This window comes from Typopeltis vanoorti, chromosome 5, assembly GCF_054136105.1.
Source record: "Typopeltis vanoorti isolate ZY-2024b chromosome 5, IOZ_Tvanoo_1.0, whole genome shotgun sequence".
Classification (NCBI taxonomy): Eukaryota; Metazoa; Arthropoda; class Arachnida; order Uropygi; family Thelyphonidae; genus Typopeltis; species Typopeltis vanoorti.
The window spans coordinates 65,889,024-65,909,468 of record NC_143553.1 but is presented as its reverse complement, the minus strand read 5'-3'; the positions used below and the strand labels follow the sequence as shown (position 1 = coordinate 65,909,468).

General features: G+C 36.6%; 1 protein-coding gene across 1 annotated transcript in view; it reads right to left on the bottom strand.

Moving 5' to 3' along the window:
• Positions 1–20,445, bottom strand: part of 5PtaseI (inositol polyphosphate-5-phosphatase A) — a 458,282-nt gene that overhangs the window by 390,625 nt on the left and 47,212 nt on the right. Inside the window, exons 3-4 of the mRNA XM_090393013.1 lie at positions 19,742–19,842; positions 1,626–1,713 (exon numbers count right to left, since the gene is read on the bottom strand). Coding sequence (XP_090249139.1) covers positions 1,626–1,713; positions 19,742–19,842 — 189 coding nt within the window. The remainder of the gene's footprint in view (positions 1–1,625; positions 1,714–19,741; positions 19,843–20,445) is intronic.

The window sequence follows — 20,445 nt, the reverse complement described above, 5'->3', positions numbered from 1 at the left end:
GTTTCACCTTTTTTGAGGTACTTGATAAGGATTACATCATCCATATCCCAAAAGACACTGGCAAGAATTTTCCCCACTGACTTTTGGGTTCGGAACTTCTTTAACCATGGAAAACCTTTGTGTCTCCACTCCACTGACTGTTGTTTGGTCTCTGGGTCATATTGATGAAGCCACGTTTCATCAACAGTCACAATATGAGCTAAAAAATTTGCACCTGATTTCTCAAAATGATCTAAAATCCTTTGAGATGACATGTACTCTCTTTTGGTCAGCATTCAAACATTTGTGGGGCCAACTTCAGTGAGAGCCTCTGATGTCCAGATGTTGGTGGATAATGACTCCAACTCATTCCCTGGATATCCCCAGAGTCTTTGCAATGTTTCTGGCTGGTATTTGATAATCATCAAGGATTATGGCATGCGCTGCATCGATGTTTTCAAGTGTGATCACTGTGGAAGGTCTTCCTGACCTGGAGGCATCTGTTATCTCAGGATGCCCAGTTTTAAACTTGGCTACTATCTGGCAACTGTTGGATATGATGGGGGTACAATCCCATAAAATCTCATGCAAAGTTAATGAATCTCAGTTGCAGACTTTTCATGCAGCACAAAAAACTTGATGATGGCCCACACTTCTGTGTCTTTGAATTTCTTCAAAACCTCTGGCATGTCTCCTTATATATCTTAAAAGAAAAAGAACAAATTATTACAATTTGATGAAACATGGTAGTTAACGGAGTTGTAGATATGTTTTTTCTTGTGGTTATAAGTTGCTCTAATATCATTTTTGTTCTACATGTTTATCAGAACTTTTCTGCTTTTCCACTCTCATACATATATAAAAAAAAAAATCATCTCTATCTCTTTTAAAAAAACCTTGGCCTGCAGCTCTATAAATGTTGGACAGTACTAGTTTATTACTATGCTCTCAATAATAAAATTTTAAGCTTTAGTCTATGTATAGTTTAATAAACATTTGCAGTAATGTATTGTAGCATAGTAAACATTCATTTGTATGTTTTTCCACTTGGTTATACTATAAATTAAAGATACCAAGAAATTATATACTTGGTTTAATTACTAAGTACTGAGGCAAGTGATGAAGTCATTAGCGTCTTTATATGAGTTGCCCCAGTCCTGAAAATAGTTCAGATACAAACTTGTTTGCTTACACTTGGATAAAGGATTAAACCAAGTATATAATTTCTTGGTATCTTTAATTTATTCATTTGTATAAAAGAAAATCTAATCTATATGCAAAGCAAGTATTAAAATTTTTTGTCATCCTTAGGTTACATAATAACCCAGTCAGCATAATTTTTTGTGCTCCATATGGTGATGTGCTGGGATTATACTATACCAATAACAATAACTTGAAGAGATCATTATACATAATCTATTTTGAAAGTATTACTAAAAGAAAACAGTTCCTGAAAATGTTTGAGATAGAAAACTGGAAACAAAGTTCCAGATGGCGAAAATTTCAGATGAATAGACAACATGCGACATAAATAATCAAAAAAGGTATCTCTAAATATATAAATATATAAGAAAAATATGATTAGAATCTTTTGCAGAGTTCAAAAGATCAAATAAGAGTAATTAATTTTATTTCAAATAACTTACTGTAAACTTTTCTGTACATGTGAAGTCTTCATCAAGGTATACTCGTACCTGGCCAAAGTTTAACAATTCCTCACTTGCCATCAGCATCCTAAAAATGAACTCCAGTAATCAAGGATCATATAAGTATTATTTCTGGGAAAATTCCCATGTTACTCTTCTAAGAAAATATTACTTTTATGGCTATTTAGCCTATTTTTGTTTAGGAGTGCCCCTTTTTATAATGTCATTGGCTTTTTACTCAAATTTTAGAGCATTACTGATGTTTTATATAGACATATATATGAAGAATATATAGGAGAAATAATTCAGACATACCTTTGTAGGATGTTGCTGGCCATCTTCTTATTCAGTGGCATCTCAGCATATGGTAATAAAATTCATCTGCTGTTAAAAGGAGGAAGTATGATTGAAAGGAAAAGGGATTGGAAAATGTGGAGGTAGAGAGAGATGTGGGAGAATTGTTGGTGAGGTATGAGGTATGAACGCTTTGAAAAACTCAAGTTTTTTTATGTTATTAAAGGTGTGCAGAGAAATTTTTGGGGAAGGAGATGGATATGATTTGAGAAGATCAGGGGTGGGAGTAACAGGTGAGCTGTTTCGACAATGGATCATCTTAGGAGCTTTTGAGGGAAGTGGAGGCTATGTCATGCTAGCTTGGTGTTTCTGTCTTTGGTGTATCTGCATTGTTTCCTATTGGTTGGAGTCGTGACCTAATTTTTATGTTATGGAGCTACCAACTCTTAGAGATTATGTAGGGCCAATGGATGTTTATTGAGTTTCTGTCACATTTTATGGTTATCGTTTCCGATATTCTAAGCATTGTTTCATTTTCTTGTATATCAATTATTATGGCCTTGTCGATTTGTTGGGTATGTTTCTGTTCAAGTGAGTGGACTGTTATTTGCCCATAAAGATCTGATAGTAGAACCTGTGTAGGTGGCATCACAATCTTGTTGGCAAGGAAATTTGTAAATCACAATGTGGTGTTCTTTGTGTATGTGAGATTTTGAATTGTTCACCATGAACCAAAAATTGGCAACAACTCTAAAGCCTACAAAATCTCACACACACAAAGAAATATTAGAACACCACAATGTGGTTTACAAATTTCCTTCCCAACAAGATTGTGATGTCATCTACACAGGTTCTACTATCAGATCTTTATGGGCAAGACAACAAGAACACTTCTGTGACTGCACCATCCCAATTCCAGAACATTTAAACAATAAAAAAAACCAACAAAAGAAAAACAGAACACAAAATATAAGAAAAATAGAAATAGCAGTCCATGCACTTGAACATAAATATACCCCACAAATCGACAAGGCCATAATAATTGATATACAAGAAAATGACACAATGCTTAGAATATCGGAAATGATAACCATTAAATGTGACAAAAACTCACTAAACGTCCATTGGCCCTAGATAATCTCTAAGAGTTGAAAGCTCCATAACATAAAAATTAGGTCACGACTCCAACCAATAGGAAACAATATGGATACACTAAAGACAGAAACACCAAGCTAGCATGACATAGCCTCCACTTCCCCCAAAAGCTCCTAAGATGATCCACTGTCGAAACAGCTCACACCCTGTTACTCCCACTCCTGATCTTATCCCATCATATCCATCTCCTTCCCCAAAAATTTCTATTTTTCACCCCCTCCCAAAGTATTCTCTACCCACCTTTAATAACATAAAAAAAAACCTGGATTTTTCAAAAAGTTCACATACCCCTTGCCTCACCAATTATTCTCCCACATCTTTCTATCCTCACATTTTCCAACCCCCGTTCCTTTTAACAGCAGATGAATGCATATTGCCACACACTGGGATGCTGCTGAATAAGAATATAAAGGTATGTCTGGATTATTCCTCTTATATATTCTTCGAGCCTCCGTAGCTCAGTCAGTATAGAAGAAGCCCTTTGGTCTGAAGGACCTGGGTTTGATTCCCATTCAGTGATGTGAGGAAACTTTATCTGGTCTCTTTCGCCTAAAGGTGAGTTAGCCGGTTTCACATGGAGGTAGAGGATTTTTTTCTCCCAGAAACTCTGGTTTTTCGTCCCCGAGAATAGGCAAACTGGCCCTGTGAACATACATGGCTAGTCATAAGTCATTCCTGGAACAAGGAGTAACCTACGTATTCTTGGTTTTGAATGCCTACACGGTAAAAGTGTAGGTCTACATGTTAGTGTAAATTAGGATGGGATAGGACAAGATATATTCTTCATATATCTATCTAAATAAAACATCAGTAATACCCTAAAATTTTAGTAAAAGCCAATGACATTATAAAAAGGGCCCTCTTAAACAAAAATAGGCTAAATAGCCATAAAAGTAATCAAGGATCATGTTTCTAGTAGTATGTATATATGTATGCTAAAACTATATTATGCTTAAGCTAGTAAGATGTGACATTTCAGTTCTTAAGATGTAAACCAAATAACTGTATCCAGTTGTCTGGTTTACACCTTTTCTCATAAAATGAATGCTTGGTTGCAGAACCTCCAAAATTCCTCTTTAGAAACTCACAAAAAGTTCCATAACTTCTTCTTCTTCCTATCATGGAATATAGGTCATGTGGCCTGTTCCGGTCTCATGCCATTGTGAAAATACTTAAAATACATAATTCATGTAGTAAAGTGATAATTAAAAGCATACTGCTATAGACCTTTATCTGGTCATCAGAAAATTATTAAAAGGATGAATACTGAATGACAATCATGATTTTTAGACTGAGAAAAGAAAATATTTGTCCTTTAAAGCTTTAAAAATGATTTACAGCTTATGAAAATATAAATACGAGTTTCTCTAATATTGCATTATAATCAGTGCAAAAGCATCACTGCATTTATTAGCCTTTCTTTTGATAATTTTCAATACCAAGTTCAAGTCTTTTAAATGCTTTTCATCCTTGTGATTTAAAGAACCTTCATATCTCAGTCATTAACAACATTGCCCTTCAGCTGGAAAGACTTGGGTTCGAAGATCATCTAGGACATGAAGAATCTTTATAAGGTCTTTTCAACTAAAGGTGGCTACACCAGTCCAAAGGGGAAGGATTTTTCCTCCCAAGAACTACCGTTTTTCATCTTAAAACAGAGAAAAAAACAGCCAGAGATTAGCTTACTTGCAATTTACAAACACAAAATTACAAGATAACAATGGCAATTATAGTGGTTTAATAAGATGGTGCTGTACCTGCCATTAAGGGCCTCATAGTCAGTGTATTATATGCTAATACTGACAAAAAAAAATTCACATGTAAGAAGACGATATAAAATTAAATTACAGAATGACATGTTCAAAAATATTATTATATAATATCAGCAGAAATTTTAGTTACAGGTGTACCAGACTAATTTTTTGAAATTGCCTTCTTCAATCACCTTGCACAAAAGAGAACCTCACATCCTGCACAAAAAGAGCAGTTGATTGCACAAGATAATAGAGAAACATATGGCCATATTTACTGTATATAATTTCTTTTTCCTTCATATTTTATCTATTATTACCTGTATAATTTATCTATTAAATTTAAGTTGTCCTCTTTTGTAATGTATCTTAATTTGCTGTAAATAATGTTGTACAAACTACTTATCACTTGTGTTTGGATACGAAATAAATAAAAAAATGTTAAGTCTCTTTCATGCTGTCAGACTTCTTGAGGTCTCCCTCTTCCCCCAAATGCAGCAATTCTGGTGGTTGACTTTACCACTGATGTGGAAAATTGTCTTTTCAGAAAATATTAACAGTTAAAAACACTAGTAATTTTTGACATATGTTGAGAGAAATCCAGTCTGATATAGTAGTCCCTTCTTTCTATAACATCTGAACCATCTGAAACTTGTAAGCACAATAATGCAATTTCACTTTCAGAATTTTGCACTCTGTTGATGGAGTAACATTTAGTTAGAAGATGCAACCTGCATCGATTTTTAAGGAGTCCTTCCAGCTGCTTCCTGAACCATAGCCACAGCCTCCTCACTGACCTTCAGGATCACAATGTCACTCACTGACCTAGTTTCCCTAAACTTTTTCATCCAATTGTTAACTGGGTTCTAATGTGGTGTAATAAGCATGAATCTTCTTCTCATGGCTAGTATGAACTTCAGTTCTGCAAGCCATAACATAGTAACCTTTTCTTCCACTGTTGTCATTTTCAATCAGTTAAAGGAGTTGAAAATAAATTAATCAACAAAAAATTGCCGACTCATTTTAATGGACCTTTAAGTGCCATTTATAATGTATTTCTATCATGTGTGCATCCAAAGTTATTCAAGTTGTATAAAGGCTTTACAATTACCCTGTATAACAGCATTACTAATTTAGCTAACTGATGACCATAGCGTGATCTCTGGTGAGGGGGGGGAGGGGATATAATATATAAAATTACAAAGATGGGTGCTGATACCTAGCAAGAATAGGACTATACACCATCACTATGTTGAAATGATGCTTGCATTAAATCAGTATCCTATAAATCAGAACCAGCTATCTTAAAATAACAGGAGTGTAGGTAATTAAACTACAGCCAACAACTACTGATATAATTTAATAACAATTTATTGTTCTCTCAGAGGTTAGACCAGGGTCAATGGTTAGCTAAATTAGTAATGCTGTAGTATATTGTGGGGAATTGTAATGCAGTTGGATTTCTTTGTGTATTTCAGATGATGACGACTAAAATGAAGTTCAAAACTTCAGCTAATTATGTTATTTTAAAGTTATTTACTCCAGCATAACAACAGTCTCCAAACTTCTGCCATAATGTCAATCACCTTGTAACAATCTTATACATTACTACTTGTGATAAACAGGTTTGTATTTTTGTAACATTGTGATCACTTACAAAACTTATATCATCATATATCCTTATGATGAAATCAAGTAAAGAAAAGATTGCACATAATCATAAAAAAATACGTATTAATTTTTAATGTACTAAGCTGCACTCTTAGGTTCTTTTCTTCAATGGCAATGATTTACATACTGATACAGAGTTTACATAAAAAAAAAATAAATAAATAACACAAGTTTCAAACATGAGCTGCTATGATATTCTGGATTTCTTGTCTCTGATGCTGATGAAAACCAAAATTTCACGGCAGCTGTCATATCCATAAAACCACTGAAATGCTAACAAAAATGGCTTCTTGTGTTGCCTTTTATGTTGTACAGTACCAGGACAACCATACAATGAAGGTTTGTATTCATCACTATTATTATTAATATCAGACCTCTGGAGAGTCAAAAACTCATCATGGGAGGTCTACACTTTCATGCAAAAAGATCATCAAACCATGCTTAAACCCATTCACAGTTTCTGCACTCACTACACTTTCAAACAATGCATTCCACTCAACCAACTACTCTCTATTACAAATAGCCTGCTCCTTATTCCCTTGCTTACAACCTCCTTATAGAGCTTCCAGGGATGGCCACTTGTTCTACTCTTCTCGCCCTCTACTCTATGAAAAATCTCCCCCACATTAATCTGATAGCAACCACACACCAACTTTATATTTGAATCATATCCCTCCCTCTCCTTCTATGCACAAGGCTCTAAGTTACATTCTCTCAATCTGTCCTCATATTCCAAAGACTTAACACCAACTTAGTGAACCTTCTCTGCACAATTTCTAAGATATCCTCATCTCCTTGAAAAGCAAGCAACCAAATCTGCACAGCAGTCCATATATAGCCTTATACAAGGAGCCATAACCTCTTTGCTACTTAATGTCTAAGTCCTCCTCATCATTGCATTAATCGCTAGTGATCCTCTTATAACTTGAATAATGTGAACTTTAAACTTCAAATCAGTCTCTGTCCACTATTACTCCCAGATTATTCATCTCTTCTTTCCCCTTCAAAATTTCATCATTAACTGTAAAATATTCTGCATCCCAACCTTGTCTACCAAATTTCAAGACTTTACATTTTGTAACATTAAACCAATAGCTCTCACTTGCCCCATGAACAGAGTCTATTGAGATCTTCCTGCAAGACCACAATATTTGTGCTACTCCTTAGTTCTCCCAAGTCAGCATCATCAGCAAACAGTTGCATGTTACTATATTATTAACACCACACCTGCATGGAGCCAAAAAAACTCATCGCAGGAGGTATAAACTGTCACACAAAAAGCTCATTGAACTATACTTCAGACTCATCCAATGTATCTACACGCAAGACATGTTCAGGCAATGCATTCCAATATCACCAACCACTGTTCATGCAAAGAACCTGCCATGACTCCTTGCTCACATCCTGCTTATGCAGTTTCCAGGGATGGCCTTTGCTTAATTTCAGGCTTAATGTCATGTAATTTGTTTGTCAATGCTTCCTGCCATTATGACTGCGATTGAACAATTAGTTTTGATCTTATAAACTGTCTGTAGTCTGTATATGGTATCAAACAGTACATGGAAAAAGTATGAGATGATCTAACAGCTGCATGTGCAGTATCATTTACCTTAATTCCAATGTGGCTGAAAATCCAATCCAATCAAAAATCAAAATTACGGGTTTTCGTTTTGTACAACAGGTGTATCACCTTGCACAGCACTGGATGTGTATTATGCATAGAAGAGAAGATAGCCTGTAAAGAGCTCAAAGAGTCTGAATAAATTAACACTTTTCGTAGGAGTTTTATTTTTAAGTGCACGAGTGCAAGCTAAATCATGAATTAGGTGAGATCTTGTTGGAGATAGTAATGGCAGGAAGCACAGTCAATACAGGTTTCATCTCTTGAGCCATCAGTATCGATGGGTAAGAAATCAGAGTGGGCTGCTCTGTGTGCATTAAACAATTGCAGGTAAACAGATGATGGAATATGAGACTTCTACAGTTGACAAAGTGAGAGCTTGTAGGATGGAGTGCAAACCTACCATGGAAGGATACTGTTATGTTTAATGTAAGCAATGTTGTCAACATTCATGCTAACAGCTTGCATAGTCTCTTTAATACACATACCAAAAGAATATATGGCAGTTTGACGTATGTGACATTGAGCTTCCCAATGCAGAGAAAAGAGACTAGTCCATGTAGGATGATCTGGAAGAGACTATCTTTAAGGCGTAATTAAAAGACAACTGTTACCATCTAAGTGGTAAAGCTAGTTCATTTGCTTCAACAGAGTTTATGTGAGTAATGTGTGAATGGTACCAGTAGCTATCTGTATATTCTGAAGATGAATGGGATCCAACCAGTGGTGCACCCACAGGGGGAGGGGATCAAGGGGGACCCTGCCCTCTCCCCAAAGAAAGAGGAAAAAACACTAGAAAATTTTCCAAAAATCTCTTCCTAATTAAACTTGATTTTTTTATTTTTGTTGTGTCATGTCTTCTATTTCTACACTGCTTATGAATTACCGATCATTGCAGATGCTCAGTCATAGGTCGTATGCGATGCGTAGTGTGTATTCAAAAATCATCTACTCAACTCAGCCCCCCCCCCCTACAAGATTAAATCCTGCGTGTGCTACTGGATCCAACCATATTGCAGGTTATACTGCCTTGCAGAACCATAGACTTGAGACCCATAATTCAGCATTGAATGTATAAGTGCATATAAAGATGAAGCAATGAAGATTGATTGGCACTCCATTCAATAGAGTTGAGAGAGAGTGAAAAGGAGATTCAATGCTCTGTTGCACTTTTCTCTTAGTTGACAAATGTGTGCAAGGAATGTAAGTTTTCTATCAAAGATGAGTTCCCAAGAACTTGACTTCTGTTGATACTGAAATAATAGTTGTCCCATTCTTAATTCAGGATGTGGGTGAAGGGTGCATTTTCGACAGAAGTGTGCACAGAGACATTTTTCTGTTGAAAACTGAACTCATTACTAAAAGCCCATAGAGAAACATGATAAACTGCTAGCTGAAGTTGTCTTGCAATTACCCTGATGTTATGAGAGTCACAGTAAATTGTGAAGTCATCCAACATGTAAAGTATTGTCTCCAGTGAGAAGAAGCTATTAAGTGACGGAGTTAACTTTGATAACAAAAAGTGCAACACTTAAGACAGAGACTTGAGGAACACCCTATTCTTGATGATATGACTGAGATAGCATAGTTCCCACTCTAACTTAAAAGTTTCACCTGGACAGAAATTTTTTAATAAATACAGGAAGGTGTCTTCTGAGACTTAGTTATAGAGGTCTTTTAATATGCCATATCTCCAAGCTGTATCATAAGTTTTTTTTCCATGCCAAAGAAAACTGAAACCAGTTTTCTTTGGCATGTTCTTGCTTCAGGAATGCATCTCTTATATGAGATTCTAAACAGACCAAATGGTATAAAGTTGAACGATGTGCATGAAAGCCACATTGTGTATTGGAGAGAAGATCGTTGCTTTCTAAATACCAGAGAAGTCTGGCATTAACCATTTTATCTAATATCGTACAAAGACTGCTGGTCAGAGCAATAGGTCAATAATTATCTTCTGGTGTTGGAACCATTTCTGGTTTTGGGATAGCTATGACAACTGACTTATGCCAAAAATCCAAAAATTCTTCCTCTGCAAGTATTCTGTTGTCTGTTAAGCAAAGGAGATCCATAGAAAATGATGGCAGACATTTCATTATTTCATAATGGATGTCATCAGGCCTTACTTTACTAGGGTGAGACAGTTAAAGGGTTCTTTTTAGTTCCTCCTTAACAAATGGCTAACTGTATGGATCAAGCCCATTAGTAGAAAAATTTACCCTTTGTTTCTCTTGCTGCTCTTTCAATATTAAAAATTCAGGAGGATATGAAGCTCTTACTGAGATTCTGACAAAATTTTCTCCCAAAGTGTCTGCAATAGCTTTGCAATCAGCAATAACACTTCCAATATGGTCTAAAGTAGAATGGTGTGTTCTACACCCTATGTCCAAAAAGAAACCAAACTTTTAGAAAATAGAAGAAACTAGTGGCGCCACCTGTTGTTTCTTTTTGTTGTTGAAAGCAGCAACCTTCATTAGTGTTGTGTCAACTGTTTATGACATTTGTTTCATTAGATGCTGAGTTATAGTGCCAAGAGTGACAGTGTGTTTTGACGAACGGTCGTAAAATGAGTTTCAAACAGAGAGTTGTAATTGACTTTTGTGTTAAACTTGGTAAAGGTTTTACCGAAATGCATCAAATGCTTCAAAAAGCATACGGTGATGAATGATTATCCTGTACTCAAGTTTACGAGTGGTTTAAGCGATTTCAAAGTGGTCACAAGACACTTCAGGACAACAAAAAGCCGGGTCATCCAAAAATTGGACTGAGCGAAGTTAACATCCAAAAAGTGTGTGATTTCATCAAAGAAAACCCGAAATCGTCCATGAGATTGATTAAAGATGAATTGGGGATTCCAAAAGCAATTGTGCACAACATTTTGACCGAGAGTTTAGGCCTTCATAAATTGAATTCGCGATTTGTTCCTCACAAGTTGATCAATGACCTAAAAATGTATCGAATTGAACACTGCAAGGACCTCATTAAAACCGCTCATAAAAACTTAATTGAAATGATCGTTACTGGTAACGAAATGTGGTGTTTTGAGTATGAGCCCGAAACAAAGCACCAGAGTGCTGAGTGGAGACCACAGAAGAAGGGCATCTGAAAAAAAAGTCGCTTGGAGAAGTCAAAAGTAAAGACAATGCTGATTTGCTTCTGCGATTCCAAGGGCATTATCCACAAAGAATTCGTTCCGCCTGGCCAAAAGTTCAATGGTGAGTTTTATCTCAAAGTTTTGAAGTGACTGATAGCGAGAATTCATCACATATGGGATGAATATCGTGATGCAGGCAGCTGGTCACTTTTGCACGATAAGGCACCATCTCATCATTCAAACATTGTGAAACAGTTTTTGAGCAAAAACCAAGTTTGTGTGTTGGATCACTCACAGTATTCACCTGATTTAGCACCCTGTGACTTCTTTCTCTTCCCCCAACTTCATTTGCTGATGAAAGGAAAGCGATAAGACACCATTGAAAATGTTCAAGCTGCAGTAACCACGATCCTCAACAGTATCCCAAAAACCCGATATAAAAAACTCATTTAACAAATTAATTGACCATGCCAAACGCTGTATCAAAGCTGAGGGAGAGTATATTGATTGAAATAAATGATCTGAATAATTATAATTGGCCTGTGTCTTATTTTCTATCAAAAGTTGGGTTTCTTTTTGGACACAGGGTGTATATCTACCTTCCATTTTCTGGATTTTACCCTATAATATTTGAACTGGTCATTTGATTAATTGATGAGGTAAATTGGATTCAAGATTGCTCTTGACTGCACCAGAAATCGCACGATGCGAGATCAGGACTGTATGGCAGGTGTGGTAGGATATCTGTGTTGTTCTTCTGCAAAACGTCCACTACACAACCAGCAATATGTGACCTTGCATTATCGTGGTGCAATAAGAAGCCATTCTTCAGCAATGGATGCTTCCTTTTAACGTGCTGTGCTGCTGTGTTGATCATTGTCTCTGTGATGGACGTTGAAGGTCTTTCCTCACGTTCAAGATCGTCCACATTTTGCCTTCCTTCCTTAAAAGTTTTATCCCAGCGAAAAACACTTGACCTCGACATTGTTTCATCGTCCTGTTCCAAGGACGTTTCCATTTCGAAGACTGGTCGCACCTCGTAGGCGTGCCAATCAGCACTTGCATTTAGTCACGTGACACTCTGGCACATCAGCCCATATACGCCATCTATCAACCTCTTTTGTTAATACATACAGCAACATTTCTTTATTCCACAGAAATTAATATTGTGATGAGTGGTTTCGCCACAGTAAAATTAGTCTTATTACTTATTGAACAGCCCACGTACAAAATATACCCCATGCTCTGTGTTGATCTTTTTTGGTTGTCTGGCATTCTAGGTTCAACCAAGGTTTTGGATAGAGTGGAAATCGAGATGATGTTCTTGGAACGGAGGCTGCTTGGACAATGCAATCTGTTACATACTTGACTGCTTCAGTGATTGGTGTTTAACTGACTGTATCAACATTAAATTTTGCAAGATGAGAATTGTTCCAGTCAGCCTAATCCATTTTTCATATGGGAATCCATGTAGGAGAACATGGTTCCTGCGAAGACATTGCGCAAAGAACAGGAAGTAACATGCAACATATATAATTTGTATTATTTGAAATCATTCTGACAAACATTTGAAATTCCTCAAATACCAATTTGAGGTAATAACACAAATCCCATTTGAGTTATTACCTTTGTATCATTTTGAACTATCATGCCAAACTTTGGTACTAAAAATAGTCCAGCTGAAAACAAAACTCAGTCAATTTTTAGTAAACATTCTAAATGGACCATATTTATCAGAAAGGGACTAAGTGACATCAGAATAATAAAAAAAATTTTGCAATTAGAACCAAAATGTTAGCTGACCTGTTTCATAATGAAATGTTGATGAACCAAACTCCTTCATAGGCTATCTCAGATTACCTAAAAATCAAAAAGAAACTAAATGCTTTGGTTCTTTTTTGATATTTATATTAGGTTTAAGACTGTTGCTCGGTTCTTGTAGATATAATGGTTCTTTGGTTCTCTCCTTATATTCAATAATACATCAGAACTGTCACTTGGTATTTCATTGTTTTTGACAGTGTTTTCATGACAGCACCACAGTTTTCATACATTTCCACATGTTCGTGATTGTAAGAACATGTCTTGGGTTTATTTTTAGAATTTCAGTGTTGTGAATGTTTGATTAGCCATGTAAATAAATAAAAAAGAAAAAATTCCATTCTTCCACTGCTCATGCAGTGGAAGAATGGAAGAGAAGCAGATTGTAAGATCAATCATAGAATATGAGTGGATAGGCATATGGAAGAAAGTATTGAATCTATTATTTCAAAAGGGAGAGGTCATTATTATCAAGGATTCATTCAATGATACAGCCTCATCTATTTGTGTTGGTACTACCCCATAGAGTATTGTTACCATTAAAGTCACTCGTAAGAAGTATAGGTTCAGGCAGTTGCAAGATAAGATTATTAAGATCTATTTCGTTTAACTCAGCACTTGGTGGTAAATAAATTGAACATATTGTAATAAGAAATCCCATGGATAAGGAAATCACTACTGCTTCCAGAGCAGTATTAGTCTGGACATGATGAAAAGGAATATGACTGCTCACTAGGACAGCCACTCCTCCTTGAGCAGAACCACCTCAGGTTCTGTCTTTGTGTACAATAGTGACATTCCTTCAGATAGGATCCTCATTAGGTCTTAAGGAATATCCTGCAGACAGAAACAGAAAGGTTTGTGTTTCTGCAGCAAAATCTTGATATCGTTATTCTGGTAAAACCCATTACAGTTCCATTGTAAAAAATTTTCCTATTGTTTTGGCTTTAATAAGACTTGTCTGGTTTTTGGAATGTTGAGGGCTTACCTTTGTCAGGTTTATATTTATCAATTATTTTTGCGAAGTGTGGATGGTCAGTGTCCATCTCTTCTTCTGGTAAAATATTCAATACATCTGATGTGTCAGGGTCAACTGGCAAGTTTAATTTACTTTCACAGAAAACATGGAAAACAGTATCCATGTTTTCTGTGGGGGGGGGGGTGTCTGATGGTTTATTTTCAAGTGATATCTTTGCCATAATTTTTTGACAAGTGGGTTCTCATTGAATGGAACTATTTTTGGAGTTGTCTCTGGAGTAAGACCATATGTCATGCAATTGATGTGCTCAACTCATGATCATAAAGTTCAGGTATGTGAAATTATAAGATGGTGGAATAGACATACATGTTTAAGATACTGTTGACATTTTCTTAGCTACCACTTTCTCAGCATAAGAGGTCATCAGAACAGGTGTAACAGTGGTTAATTTCCTTTTTTGCATCCTGATAGGATATACTGTGTTCCGTTTTAATTCTTTGTATTTCTTTTTCATCTTTCCACTTCTGACATGTACAAGAGTAAGCTGCATGATCTCCCTGACAGTTGGCAGATTTAACTTTTTTTCAGAGCAAGATTTGTCATCATGCTCTTTACTAATGTTCCTGGTCGGAAACAGGTGAATATCCCTATGTATCTGTCACTCCCTGATCATTAAGCTCTGAACATCAAGGAGATTCCATTCTGATATCACTCCTTTACAACAGTTGAGTGTTTTATGAGGTGCTACTGTGACTGATATTCCACCCATTGATGTTGCTCCCAGTAGTTTCTCGGAATGTTGCTGACACGATGTTCCCATAAGGATATCACCTGCCAGTTCTTCTAAATCCTTTTGAATAAAGAAGGGTGACATTTTCCCTACAGGCTTTTCACCTGTCGTGTGGATGATCAAAAACATTAGTACATTTATACTAGTATCGTATATCTTTTTTTTCTTACTCCTGTAAGAAATTCTGCAAAGTCCCAACCAAGTACTACCATATTTGGTTGGGACTTTGCTAGGGCCCCCTGAAAGGGGGCCCTAGCAAAGGATGAAGAATTCATGCTCAAAAGATTTTTGGTTTAGCACCAGAGCTCCTCACCCACCATGGAGCCACACATGGATGCCCAATGACTGGCAAGCAAAGACTGTGCTCGGGAATGGAACACCAGAGTTACTCCGGATGCTATACCAGCAGCACAGCAAGCCTTGGATCCAGACCTTGGACCATGGGATGAGAAAGTTACTACAACACTGTTGACCCTTGTGGGTAAGCCCGCTAGCCGACTGATCATGGCCGGGATATTCAGGACTACCCATCTTGCCAAAGTAGAGGCCAAAGCGGTGCAAGACTATGAGGATCCCCTTTTCTGGGGGGCGTCCATGGGTTGAGCTGCACAGCAAACAAGCCGTTAAATCTCACTGATGGTAGTCTGAAAGAAAGGAATAGTGAAAAGAGACTCAGGAGAAGTAGAGCAAAGAATATGGGAAGAAAAGTAAAGAAAAAGGGAAAGAATGAAAAGGGCCAGTATCATCACTGGGAGGTCCCCTCCACCACAAACAGGTGCTCCATGGGGAGGGGAAATGATTTAGAAGTTTTAATGATAAAAACACTGGTGCATCATCATTCCATTGGTAGCAACAATGGATTTATACTGGCAACTACTGCAGCTAAACATTTTTAAACTTCAATTCTGTCTGGTTTCTTCCAATTTTTTGTTTTTTTACAACTTTCACAATAAAAATCTGCGATCAACCACATGTATGAATCAACTTCCTCCACCTTAAATTGGCTAGAGTTGTATGACATAGCCCAAAGCCTATCAAATACAGTAAAGCAAGCTGATCATCTTTGCTGAGATTGATTTCGCTTGTACACAGACCACTAGATCTCATTTCTCTACTCAGAAAATAACATTCATCTCTATAACCAAGCTGAACAACTGCAGAATACTCAGATTTCTTCAATGTCCTGTGAATTACATTCTCTTTCATTCCTGGTGTTATTTTAATTAAAAGCAACAAGTATGTACATGTTTATGTAATGCTTTGGTAATAATTTAGATAAAAACCTTTTTTGTGGCTGTTGATCATCAGATTAGTCTAAGTTGTTGATTTTTAAATTATCAAGACACATCACCAGTTGCTATCCGTTCGTTGCTTAATCTCTAGTGTACTGCAAATTAAAGAATGTTTCATGTTTATGATCACTGAAATAAAATAAAAGAAGTCATAGATGGCTAGATATACCACATATCACTTGAGGTATGAGCTGTTGTGGGGTGGATGTTCCTTGACCTCACTGATGCTCCAGTTCATCCCACAGATGTTCAATAGGGTTGAGATCACGGCTCTTTGAAGGTCAATCAAATGTGGTGACATTCATGTCCACAAACCACGCAGTTACAGCAGCAGCCTTATGACACAGTGCATTATCTTTCTGAAAGAGACAATAATCAGTTTTGTATAAATGCCACAAAGTAGGTAGCATTGCATTGTCCAGAACGTTCAGATACTACTTGAAGTTCAATATTCCTGGCACCACAAACAGAGGGACAAGGTCAAACCAGGAAAAACATGGTTGTACTATCACAACTCCACCTCCAAATTTCATAGTTGCGGTTACACTCTGGTAAAAGACATTCATCAGGCATCTGTCACACCTACACCTGTCCATCTGCTCAGCAGAGGGTGTAGCATGATTTACTGCTTCTTAACACAGCTTTCCATGTTCCACTGTACATGCTCTTTGTATCGCTGAAGATAACGCAGCATGTTGCTTTGGGTAACATGGGGCTTGCATATTGTGGTCGTACTATGGAAACCCATGTTGTGAGCCTCTTTTCTAAATGTTTTTGTACAGATTCATCTTCCAGTCGAAGCTTGGAACACTGCATTCCACACATCAACCAAAGAATGGCGGTTTTAACATATTATCTTTCGTAGCACCCCCCCCACACACACACACACAGTCACAGTATGGCGTCACTGATAGTTGAGCTGGGATAGCTCAATTTGTGAACAGTTTGCCTGGAACATGGCATCCTATCACAATGCCTCCTTCAAACTCTGTCAGTTCCCTTCTCGCAGCTATTTCACCCAGACACAGTTGTACTGATTTGGTGAAGAGTACCATTACATGGCACTATGCACCTTGCCCATGGACTTCTTTACAAGCAGTGTATGTCATATGAATACATTCACCAGATGGATTTCCTGCTTTGTGGAAGCAAAAATACTACTAGCTTGATCTGAGAATACCAGGAAATGGAGTGATAACTATTTGCCAATACACAGTGATACTCAAATTACACCCCATTTTAGGATTATAGTATAAATCTGTATAGTAACTAAAGCATTAAAGAAGTTCTATTCCCAAACTTGAGAAAATTATTTTAATATTCCTTATGCATAATACACTTTTGTTCAAAAGTTAAGCATGAACTACATTTTTACTTGTATATGAAAAAATTTTTGTGAGTACAGCCAAATATAGACATATATATTTATATATATGGCAATACTAATATATATATATATTAGTATTGCGAGCATACTAATAAATTATATTACACAAAAAACGTGTTATAAATTTCATACAAATTAAATTGGCACACGTTTTTGGCAAAAGTTACTAATTTCCTATGAATGTAGTTAAAGTTAATGTAGAGTACTTACAGAAAGCTATGCGGAGAGACACTTCAGTATGGAATACGTTCATCCCAAACTACAATGCAGCTCTCATGTCGAACCATGCTTGGCACCAAGTGATTCGGAAGTTCTTGAGGCAAACCGGCCCACTTTTCCTTCAGAGCATCAGAGCAAGGATAAGGCCTTGTTTGTTTTCTGGAGGGGAATTTCAAGCAGCAATGTGTCTTCCTATTGCATCCCAAATGTGTTCTATGGGATTGAGATCTGGGGGGAGTGTGCTGGCCGCTCAATTCAACTAATATCCTCGATCTCCAGAAGTATTTCCACTTCTCGTGTACAATGTGGTGGCATCGTCATCCATAAATATGAATTCTTTGCCTACAGCACCATGGAACAATTAAATGTGACATTGAAGAAAATTTGCAATATTGTTCACCAAGCATAGTCCCTTTTTCAGCACTTGTAGCTCGATGCATCCATTAAAAATAATGCCTTCCCCACACCATGATCCAAGCACTGCTGTATCTCTCCCTTTCAAGAACATTATCGCAATTGTAAGCAGTACCACTTTCACACCAGATCAAGTGTCGTCTAGAATTGGAGGAAAGACTAAAATGACTCATCTGTAAAAAGTACATTAGTCCATTGGTGTCTCATCCAATTTTTATAGCTACATCACAGAAAATGTGCTCTAATGAGCTATAGATAAAGGGATGCAGGCTACAGGCCTTTGAGTGTACAGGCTTACTTGTCGCAGATGTCTTACTACTGTTTGAATGGCGTCAACTTGCAAGCTGACCCGCTGTGGTGTGTCGATTATGTTTTACTGTTATAACCAAAAATCTCTCTTCATGCGCTGTGGTAGAGCGAGGGTGATCTCTTAGCAAATGTCTGGAACACATTTACTGGTTTGAAATGCTGCCCAGAGCCTGGATGCAATGCTATGTCAAATTCCAAACTCTCTGGCAATATCAGTAATTCTGCAACTGTCTTCAAGCTTTTCAATAATTCTGCCCTGAGTGAAATCATCTAGATGATATCTTTGAGATATTATAAAATATTTAAGTTTGCAACTTTATTTCTTCAAACACAATTTTCTTAGCACAGCCTTTTGCCTTTTATTTCAAATCATCATGCTTTCTATTTGAAATTGGTTATACAAATTATCACTAGCTGATTCATCTGCATTTGTGGTTGTAATCTTTAGAAATAGTGCTTATCCTTAGGTTTTGGACACCAGTGTAGTTATATAGGCAGATGAATTACAATTACAATGAAAGAGATAAATGGGAGCGAAGCTAATGTCGGTACTGGAAAAAAAAGGAAATGCTCTCCTTCAAACTAATGGAATGATTATATATGCAAGATAATTGAATCTTGTCTTGTCAGATGTCATCTCCTACCAGGAGGTTGACTACCATGAGCTTCCACCATGTTCGGTTTTGTGCTTCTCTTTTGCATTCTTCATAGGACAAAAAGGTCCAGTCCTTAATATTTCCCATCCAATCTGTTCTTTGTCTTCCTCTTCTTCTTTTTCCTTGTATCATTCCTTCTAGAAGTGGTTTTTGTAGGAATTCATGCATTAGTATGTGACAAAGGTAGGTGGGTTTCCTTTTCTTAATGGTTTTCAACAGATTCCTATCTTCTTCAATCATCTCTAATATTTCTAAATTAGTTTTTTTGGCAGTTCATTGTACTCTAAGAATTCTTCTGAGGATCCACATCTCAAGGGTTTTTAGTTTATTTTCACAATATATTGATATTGTCCAGGTTTCTGCTCCATATAGCAGTATTGACCATATGTAGCATTTGGACAGCCTAAATCTTGTTTTTGTCTGAATTTCCCTTGAGAATGAGTAGGAATGAATATATAGGCAGTAGTACCATGAAAAAGGACAAAGTAGAAAAATGGGATGTTATGTCTTAATGATAAAGAGCAATTAAAGTGTGTAAATGAACTGGCATATAGTGAATATAACCTATAGCATTACAAAAGCTGTCTGATATATCAGATCAATTCATTTTGTTGAAATGCAACTGCTAATGAACATTCAATGGAAAAGAAATAATAGTCTCACCTCACAAAGTCTTCAACATGCCTCATAGACTCTTCATAATTTTTTCCACCCACTTCTTGGCAGTGTACTGCTAGAAACTTGGGCTGGAGGTGCTTTACTGTCTAAACAGAATCAAGTAATTTTAGACTAAAAATTACTTTAAAAATTATTTTATGTTAGCTTTTAAATGAAAATCACCAACTCCTATTATAGATCAACAATTTATAGAAAGAAGACTGGAGAGGAATGGGGAAGAAGAGAGATTGTAAGAAATCACGGGACATAGATTTTCTAAATCAAACTACAAAGATGACTTTCAACTGAGCTACTGAAAACTATAAGAAAAAACCATTTTCGTGAAGACCAAACATTTGATTTTCTCAAAGGTATACTAAAGAAGAGTTTTCGGAAGTCCAGAAGTACAATCGACAATATATTTTTACAATACACATACTAGGCGAAAAATACATAGAGCATAACAAAATAATCTGTCAACTTTTTAGACCTTCAAAAAGCTTTTGAAGGTCTAAAAATATGGCATGAGCCATTATGGAAAATTTTAGAACATTATGGTATTGACAACAAAATCATTAGGATTATTAAATCTCTTTATTCCTCATCTGATATGAGAATTGAAATTAAAAATTACAGCAGTGAACCGTTTCTGGGAAGAATGGGGGGGGGGGGGGGTAAGACAGGGATGCATCTTGTCTCGTCTTCTTTTT